A 9891-nucleotide genomic window follows, 5' to 3' on the forward strand; every position below is an offset into this window, starting at 1 on the left:
GGTTTCGTGTTTTCAACTTTGTTTTTCAAGATTGACTTCCTCTGATGTAAAGTTTTAGCGATTATCAGCGTTGAACAGTATTTGGGCGTGGAGAAATAAACTCCTTGGTTAAGTTTTAATCGGGGAATCGCGTTAATTAATCAGCTTTTGAACAACCGGGCCCTGGTATTTAAGGCACAGGGGTCCCAAATGTCAAGACTGGTAAGTTGCTGACCGAGGCTCACAGCAACAGGCCATTTTCGAAATACCAAATATTCAGCTTGATAGTGACAAAAGCTGAATTTTAATATATCAAAAAAGGCCTATTAACAATTATTTACTGAAGTGAAGGTCAATAGTGGTGGATATTTTGCTGCGAAGCGCCTACCGAGAAGTGAATAGTACTTGGCTAATCACCTTCGAGTTAGGCAATCAGCCCGCGTGGAACGAGCCCTTGAGTATACTAATAATAACTAGTAATGATCATGGAAGTCCTCGTAGCCGTCGTCGTCCTCGTTTCGTAAGCTCCCTAATATTAAAATAGACCGCCAAAGGTGGCCGGCACAGCCTTCAATATCAGGGAGGTCTGAAACCCAGTATGTTGCCATGGTAACAAAACTGGTATGCTCATATTATGGAGCACGTCTACAAGAATCGTACTTCAAAGAATCAAGCATTTCTGATACAAACTAGCTCAGATATCTTTTTTATCATATTTCATCAAAATCTGGTCGCGTTAAGACGTCATCACGGCTAATTTGCATATTTTAAAACCTTGAATATCTCAAGAACAAAAAGAGATATTTGAAAACAGAGAACAGCATTTTTCTTGCACAGACATCCTGTTTATGTCGTAAAATGGCTTAGATAGGAAAAATGCGAATTCAGGAAATTAACGTTGCAGTCAAGTCAGTCTAAAGTACTTTTTAAGTGTTTGTATCCGAAATAAATGAGTTTTAGAACCGCCTATTTTTATTTTCAAATTTCCCGGGCGCCATCATCTTGAATACTTGTGACGTGTTACGGCCGGTTGCCCTATCGCTATTAGACAAATACTATTTGTGTCAGAACAATAGGCAACTGTAACACGTCACAAATTATTCCGAAATACGGCTGCGCCCTCGAAATTTGGAAGTGAAAATTAGCGATTTTAAAATTCACTTTTCTTGATGTAAACACTGTTTTAAACAAATTTCGAACAAATTTGTTTGTAAACATAATTTTCTTCGGTTTAAACTTATTCTGTAGTAAAAGTGGAGGTTCCCTTAATAGGGGCTAGGTCACGCAATTTTAGGCAATTCCAGCACTGATCGAATGGTCATAGAATTAACTAAAATATCAAAACAACTGTTCAAAACTTTAGAAGAACTCTAACAAAACACAGGGAAGCCAAGAAGGGACATGGATAGACAAAACTGGAGAGGATTGAAATGGATTGAATTTGGGTAAAATTGAAAAACGTCGGCCCACTTTTTTTCAACTTTATATCAGTCTATATCAGAATGTCATTTACACAGCTGGAAAATCATTCTCAGTTGTTATGTGGCCTTGATTTTGCAAATGAGACTCTTGCTCTCCCAATTTGACGTTTAGAGCTCATAATTAACAAAATTAAACAAAATTACCTAAAATAGCGTGACCTAGCCCCTTTAAAAACAACTTCGCGAGCAGTGTAATATTAAAAATGAAACAGTAAAAGCTAATAAACCTACAGGAAACGAAGTTAAGATAAAAAAAGTTAAAAACAAAATACGATTACATCATAAACAGTCAACGAACAAAAATTATATAGTTAACTGATTAAAACAAAATAGAATATTTAGAGCACCATAATAACGATTACTCAGTTTAATATTAATGAAGTAGGTGTCACCATAAACGTTTTGAACTCCAAGTACTGTAAGCAGGAATTTTCGAATTCGTTTTTCAAAGACGTTTTTGTAAGTAAATGCCCAGTCAGGATGCCGAGAATTCCATCAGCTAGTTTCAAACTTCCGTGACGTAAAAGTTCCCCATAGCTGAGCCGGAACGACTATTGACGGTGTTATGAACGCTGGATGAGCAATTAAAAAGTTTCTGAATATTCTTCAGCATAGAATGATTAGAAATATTGTGCGTAAGATTGGAAACTGTGTCTGAGCAGAGCACACCGACTGGCAAATAATAAGAGGAGACGAATGATGGAATAGCATGAAATCTAGTGTTATCACAAAAAGGCTGTTTTTCGTGGTCCAAGCTCGAGTTGTACTAAAATGCTAGCCATGCCGCAGCCATGCGAGCCATGACTGCGAGACATGCGAGTCAACATGCGAGTCACACAGTTATTGAAAACTAACCGTTTTAAAGGCGAAATTCGCATGGCTCGCATGATTCGCTGGCCCACAGATTTAGCAGACCCTCCAAGCTCGCGTTCGAGTAAATAAACACAATGCGACTTACCTTGGCAAAAAAAACAGGGAATGAAAAATTTTATCTCAGTTCGACAGTGTCTTTGTTGATCTTATGCTTCGACTCGAGTTTCTTTTCCTTAAAATCAAGTTGAGTTATGACAAGTAATCCTTAAATAGTGCAAAAATTTGCTGAACCAACGCATGGTTTTCGGTAGTCGCGGACTCGCCGGGCTCTCTTCTTATATCGGCTACTCTTTCGGCTTCCTGGTCTTTCCACGGTATAAGAAATCACTAACGGTGTCCAAATAAGCTTAAAACAGCGCAGCACGTAAGTTACGTTGTAGACAACTGTGCGATAAAGAGAACGAAGGCTCTGCAAAACTTTGTTAAATAGGCAATTCCTAGGGGAACCGCATACTTAGATACTCATTACCTTTCATATCAAGGGAAATAGGTGGTGTTCAACCAATCTCTAGAGACTGAGGTGAATATGGTGTAATGAGCAATTGCTAATGAGAGGTCTTTTGTTTTGAAAGCCACCTATTCTCACTTGTTTAGAGCGGTTTTGAATTGAGTGTCATAAAAAAAAATACTAAACTGGTAATTACTTCGACCAATCACAGCAGGTGCGAACGGTGCAATGAGCCAATGCAAATTCGTAGCAATTCCACGTAACTTGCTCAAAGCGCGGGAAAAATCGCGCGTGCAAGTCACGATTGGTTTTGTTTTTCCTTCTCTTTGGTTGATAAACTGGCGCCAGATTTTTAAAGCAATCAAAAACTGAGTCGTATCATAGTTAATGCATGGAGATGGCTATGAAACTGGACAAGTTCCTTTGTTTGATGTTTTTGTCTGTATTTTTGGCCTTGATCCTGCACAAAACAAACCTTTTTTCGAGAAGATAACCAATCAAATCCTTCGATTAAATTATGCGCAACTAATTTGCGAACCCGTGCGAAGCGAAAACAAAAGATTGCGCAGGGTCACGGTCAATTCAACATCGATTGCAACAACATTGTTCTCGCCTTTGAAAGTTCTAAGGTTTCATAACCAGTCCCTCAATTAACTATGGCCGTATAGACTATTTGGTAAAGACGACCGATAAGCCGAAGTCGGTTCTCAGTTGTATTGTGAAATAACAGGAAGTCGCCACCTGCCAAACGATTTGCTCCTTTCCATTTTAATAAAGTTTGGGAGCCATGCACTCTCGTCCCCAGAGTCCCTTTTTTATTGGGCGCTAAGAACAAGGAGTCTGGCCACAGCGCTAGCCAAAGCGATCTCGACCCCAGAGCTCTTCTCTCGACTGAGGGAGAGAAGCTAATTAAGAGCTCTGGGGAACCCTAACGGAAAGTGTCTTCTTATTGGTTCCGTTAAGAACAATCAAAAGCCTCTCTGATTTGGTGCATTCATGTTAGCACGAGGAGTGAGCAGGCGCCGTAAGGTTCAAATAGCCAATTCTTCGCCATAAGAACCCTACGGCGCATGTTCCGCTAGTAGAGTTTCCCAGAGCCTTGGGTTGTTCCGAGGGTCTGGTGACGATCGAGAATGCAGCCAAAGCAGGTAGTCCACAAATCACAGACTTCCGGCTCTTCTGCGCATTCTCAGAAATTTGAAACAACAACAGTCGTTAACCGTTACATCATTACTTCGACTGCACATATTTTTGGCTCTCGCCAGAATCCGTGTTCTTGGTGCTGACCAAAAAAAAAAAAAAGAAGAAGAATAGAATAGTAACCGTAACAAAATTCAAATTCAAACTCAAACTATGACGATTAGTGTTGGTTTGATAGCAAAAACTGCTTAAATTTTGTTTTAAATCTCATAAAGGATAAGTTCTTTACTGTTTCAAGAATCTTTTGCCAGAGACCTACAGCTCGTGCGCGGTTCATTGTTGATATGTTTATTTACCCTTGGATTTTATAGTAGCTTGTATATCCTCAGATCATTTACCCTCCCAACCATGATACACCATAGGCAGACCACAACACCTTGACTTACATGCCCTACTCTTTACGAATAGTGTGTGGGTTCTTTTACGTCCCACAGGATTGTGAACATTGAAGGGTTTTGAGACGGAGCCTACGGTTTATAGTCCTTATTCGAGAAGACTAGAGAGTTTAACCATTAGGCAGATGTCATATCAAAGGTAGCCTCTTCTCCTAAGTTATTTAAACGACCTACCGCGTGGCATCCCAGTGCTGAAACCAACTGAACCACCGGTGCGCGGTGTGAACAGAGGATGTATTCGAAACTCAGAGGAGATTTTGAATCCATCGCTGCTGTCGTTGAAAATAAGCGATCTCAATGGCCATGCAGATTACAACAGCCTGACATTACCTTCACGTTTTTGGAGACGGTGGTCAGAATTGTAGATTGTTTCGTAGCCTTATGCACGAACAGATATGATTCCAGGGTATTCTTACAATGAGAGTGAGCCATTGGGCACGAACTCTTCTCCTGGACTACGTATCGTTGTATCTGTGAGTTTTGATAGATGTTATAGGACAGCAATAAGGGGCAAGCTATGAGCCTTAAAGGGAACCCCCCCCCTCCCCTTCAACAAAAAAATAACGTTAAATAATAGGAAATAAGCTTTACAGTCAAATCAGTTTAATTTTTTTAATCCAAAACAAAAAGTTTTAGAATCGCCTATTTTTGTTTTCAAATTTTGCGGGCGCGCCATCTTGAATATCTTTTAAAAGGGTGTTTCTATCGGGAAACCTGAATTTTAAAATCACTTGTTTCCACTTTCAAATTTTGCGGGCACCACTATATCTTGAATAATTGTGACGTGTTACGGTTGACCTATTGTTCTGACACAAAGGGCTTTTGTCTAATAACAATAGGCTACATCGGGAAATACCATAATACTCTTTGTTTGTCCCCCCCCCCCCCCCCAATTTTGCATAAGCATTGTTTCCAGTTTCTCTTGGGACTTACAATTGTCCCAAGAGAAAACAAAAACAATGCTCATGCAATTCTCAAGGGACACGAAAGACTTTTTCTTCAGGCAGCGTTTACAAGAACGTGGTCAGTCATTTGTAACCCCCTCGATTTCGATGGGGTGACACCTTCTGTTTACACGACACCGATCGAGACTGTTATCGAAACCATGTCGTTTCCCCTATGCCTCACCCGAAATAAACAGTAATTTTCTGCTAATCTGCGAACCGCAAAAAATAGCAAGATTTGAAACCGGTGCCAAAAGTGGAGCATTTTCAAAACGATGCGGTTTCGTCTGTCGTGTAAACAGCGAAACCACATCGATTTGAATACGGTGACTATTTTGGCGCGAAATTTGCAATGTTCAATTCAAAATAGTGAATTTAGCACGTAGTGTGGCGCTCGATTATACCATCACGACTTCTGGCGAAAACGGGTCCATGTAAACACTTCCAAACCGCATCGATTTTGACGCGGTTTCGAAGTCATGAAACCGTGTCGATGTGAAAACGCGTTCGTGTAAACGATGCCTCAATTAGATGATTTTGTGTAGATGTACATCTCCTTTTATTGATACCTGCCGTGTAACAGTTTTCTTAGTGTTCAGTTTACAGGACCTCCGTTGATACCGGTGCATTATGACGTTGGGTAGAGTTTGAAAAAAAAAAGAAATTGTTAATAGATTCTTTAAAGGTTTCTAGGGGAGGCCCTTATCTAAGGCTTTCCACAAGTTGCTCGAGATTCGATCGAGATTTCCCAAAAATTTGCCCGAAATTTCTCAAAAAGTTAGTTGCTCAAAAGTTGCTAAAAAAAAAAAAAACAAAAAATTTTTTTTTGTCTTTTGTTTGGTCTGATGAGAGGAAGGGCGAGCCTGGGAACAAGATGGAATAAAATACCACAAAAAAAGACAAAAATAAATATTATAAATAAAATGCCGCACAAGAGCCATCGTAAAAGTTTTTTTAAGACACGTATTTTGCTTTGGCATTGATAAGAGTACTATGGAAAAGAATACAAAAAAAAAAAAAGAAAAAAAAGAGAAAACCAAAAAAAAAGTAAAGCATTTCGCTGAAAAACAGGTGAGTCTGCGATCTCCAAGCCCTTTCAAGGTAATATATGCGCAGACGTACACATATTGTGTGCGTTATGTGGGATTGAACTAAGGGACTTGGATATGGCTCTATTTAGCAATTTTCTGCGATCTTCGGCAAAGGTAAGATTAAATCCTTTCACTGAAGAGGAATTCGTCAAAAAAAGAAGAGACTTATGGTGATCTGTATGTGACAGGGTGGCCTTTCGAGCATTTGTCGGAATGCATTCAGCACAACTCCTCGAGCTGCTGCCACTGTAAGTTTTGACTTAGTTTTTGCTACAAACATTGTCGATGTACAATTTTCTGAAGCTTTTTAGCCTTGTATTGTAGGAGAATGATCGTTTGTAAATAGACAACTGGCCATCTTCACACAGCAGCTGGGGTTTAATTATTTTAAACCTTCGTACAGCTGGTTATGTTACAGTACATTTTGATATTTGGTGTAGTGTCTGTACTGAGGCTCTGCCAGGGTAAATTCCGACAAGCGACATGGCCTAAAAAGTAGCGACAGCACTTAACCTGAAATCGCGACAAACGACATCCTGTCTTTAAATTTCTGACAGCAACGCGAAACATTGACACAGCACCGACACGAGACCTTCTAAATTTCAGACAAGCGACACGGGACCCCCCCCCCCCCCCCCCCCTCCCCCTTCCTGGGAGGGCCTCTGTACTGTACATGCATGTGAACCAGCTTGGTTGTACTTAAGCTTACTTCCACCACAAACAACGCATTATATTCAGTATTCTATGATCAAGGGCAAAAATTGATTGATATAGTTGTTGGCTGTATTTTTTTTCCTGTCATTTGAAGGGTGACTCGTTCATGACTACATGCATGATTCAATTTTATCATGTTACCGTAATTTCAGTTGATGGTGTCTATTAGTGTGAACAAATATTAGTAAACATGTTGTGCTCCAAAAGAAATAGAAGATAAACATTATTAGAAGGACTTTGACTTGAAAGATTACTGTGAGCACAAAAGAAAGGCAGGGCTTATCTACTAAATAAATATAGTTACGATTTGCCAAACTCGAGAATCATGAAAAATATTAATGAACTCTGGTTTTGGTAGTATTCTTTGATTGCACCTGATGTCACAGTGGCTATGTTGGTGAAAAAAACAATGTGGAAAAAGTCTTTTGGGGATTTGACTCTATTATTATGCAAAATGTGAACTACATTTTTCTATCATTTCGGCACCAGCATGGCCATCAATTATCATGTGAGTGCAATCAAAGAATGACTTCCTCGCAATTTTTTTTTAAATTTAGATGGCCGTTCGGGATGCCATAAACATGGCTATGGAGGAAGAGATTAAGAGAGATGAGCGAGTATTCTTGATGGGTGAAGAGGTTGCTATGTATGATGGTGCATACAAGGTGGTGTAGCATATTTCTTCGCTATCCTTAGTCGTGATAACATGGTTGGTAGATGAAGAGTGGTTGGAGCATTACCCTTCATTCAATGTCATGAGTGGAATTGCTGGACTCAGCGCGATCTGGGACTTACCAGTTGTGATTTTCATAATTCTGCGGAATCTCATCTTTAAGTGCCAACAGTCAAACTGTGTTTTGGCTTCCATCAATGGAAAATCCTATGCCAAGCTGAGAGTTGACCTAATACCACAAATGCCGAAATCAATTATATTGATGTGTGATATAACCTACCAATCAGCATCTTTGGTTCCCATGGTACATTCGTACATTCAAACTCAATGCCACTGGAAAGTGATGGAATATATATGAATCTTTTACAGGGTTTGTACGGGTTGTGGAAAACCTTGGAAAGTCACTGAATTTAAGAATTTCATTTTCCATGCCTGGAAAGTCATGGAATTTTATGGTCAGTCATGGAAAGTCAATGAAAAGTGTGATTATAAATGGTAAATTAATCATTGCAGTGTCAAAGCAAGGATAAAATGGAATAAAGACAAGTTTCTATCAACCAATCGGACGTTTCACTGAGTTGTGCAGAAAGGGGTTGTTAATTAATTTTTGTCAAATTTGATCTGAGTAATATCCTAAAATAAGGATAGTTTTTGAAAAATTTCTTACATGACAGCTAAACTTAAGGTCATGGAAAGCTGTAAGAGAAGGTCATGGAAAAAGTCATGTATTTGAAGAGCTTAAAAGAGTATGAAACCCTGTTTTACTGAAGAAGCTCCGAAAAGATATCGTAATGGCATTCAAGCTGTGGACTGAACAAAAACTCTAATTCAATTCTCTGGGGCGGAGTCGAACTCCCCGTCTGTGTTCGAAAATTAAATTTTGATCGATGGAAGCCAAAATGCAGTTTAGCACTAATTAGCACTTGAAAGTGAAATTCTGCAAAAATATTAAAATCACAGTAAGTTTGTTGGTTGTTTTATGCTCTGCTCAAAGAGGTTTTTTCTCTGGTCACCTGAGCTTGGTCATCCCTTGACAGAGACCAGGGACTGAAAATTAGTGTTTTTGTTATCTGAAGTCTTTTTAAGTGACCCACCATATTCAGGTGAAGTATGATCATTCATAATGCCACACGTTGAGTTTTATTCTGCGAATTATTGTAAAGGCTACATCTTGCATTCTCCTACTTGCATGCTCTCTGTCAAGACGATGACCTCAATTTTGTAGAGTTTTCTGGGAATCAATAATAATAATAATAATAATAATAATGATAATAATAATACTAACAATAATAATAATAATTATTATTATTATTTAATATGTAGAATGCCTTACAATTCACTCACAGGTCAGCCGAGGACTGTGGCAAAAATATGGTGACAAAAGAATCATTGACACCCCAATCAGTGAGGTATTTATTTGTGATTTATTTCTTTTAATTTTAGTAAGACTACTTATTATTGAACGGTCTTGCTGACAAGGTTCAAACGTTCAAGGACATATAGTAGTGGAAATTTTTTTTTTTAAATTCTTTACTCCTTTACCATTCATAAACATGCAGATTTTAAGGTAATGTTAAAGTTTAACCCATTGACATCTAGGAGTGTGATTTTACTCTGTCTAACGCCAGACGATTTTACTGGTCAAACTGGGGGCGGCCTAGGGCGTTAGAGGTGTCAGTGGGTTGATAATGTCCCTGCTGTAAGACAGAAGATCATACTTGCAGTGACAGTTGCTTCTTTTCAAGTCAATTTGTAAATAGCTTGATGCCTTATGTGAGCAAACTCGTATGTTAATGAGACAAAATGTAAACAATGACGTCGGCAGAGATTTCCTTACCCCATTGACTCCCAGGGGTTCCCCACTGAAGATTAAAATCGTTTGGCGTTAGACAGAGTAAAATAGTCTGGCCGGTTTAGTCCAGTTTGGACGTCAAAGGGTTACAGGTGACCCATTGATCCTGTCTGATTCAGTGAGTGCTGCATTGTTATGAGAAGAACATTTCAATGTGGTGGCTTGTTTGTAAAGCCGCTGTTACACGTTGAAACTTTTAGCTGAAACTTGTGTGCAACGGCGTTGTAAAACATGTTTCAGC

At 39.1% G+C, this 9891-nt stretch overlaps 1 protein-coding gene across 1 annotated transcript in view; it reads left to right on the top strand.

The window, feature by feature from the left end:
• The first annotated feature begins 6425 nt into the window (after positions 1–6425).
• LOC138006614 (pyruvate dehydrogenase E1 component subunit beta, mitochondrial-like) overlaps positions 6426–9891 on the top strand; it is a 14403-nt gene continuing 10937 nt past the window's right edge. Inside the window, exons 1-4 of the mRNA XM_068853052.1 lie at positions 6426–6525; positions 6600–6659; positions 7683–7790; positions 9145–9207. Of these exons, the coding sequence (XP_068709153.1) occupies positions 6487–6525; positions 6600–6659; positions 7683–7790; positions 9145–9207 (270 nt within the window). The 5' untranslated portion in view covers positions 6426–6486. The remainder of the gene's footprint in view (positions 6526–6599; positions 6660–7682; positions 7791–9144; positions 9208–9891) is intronic.

This window comes from Montipora foliosa, chromosome 6, assembly GCF_036669935.1.
Source record: "Montipora foliosa isolate CH-2021 chromosome 6, ASM3666993v2, whole genome shotgun sequence".
NCBI lineage: Eukaryota > Metazoa > Cnidaria > Anthozoa > Scleractinia > Acroporidae > Montipora > Montipora foliosa.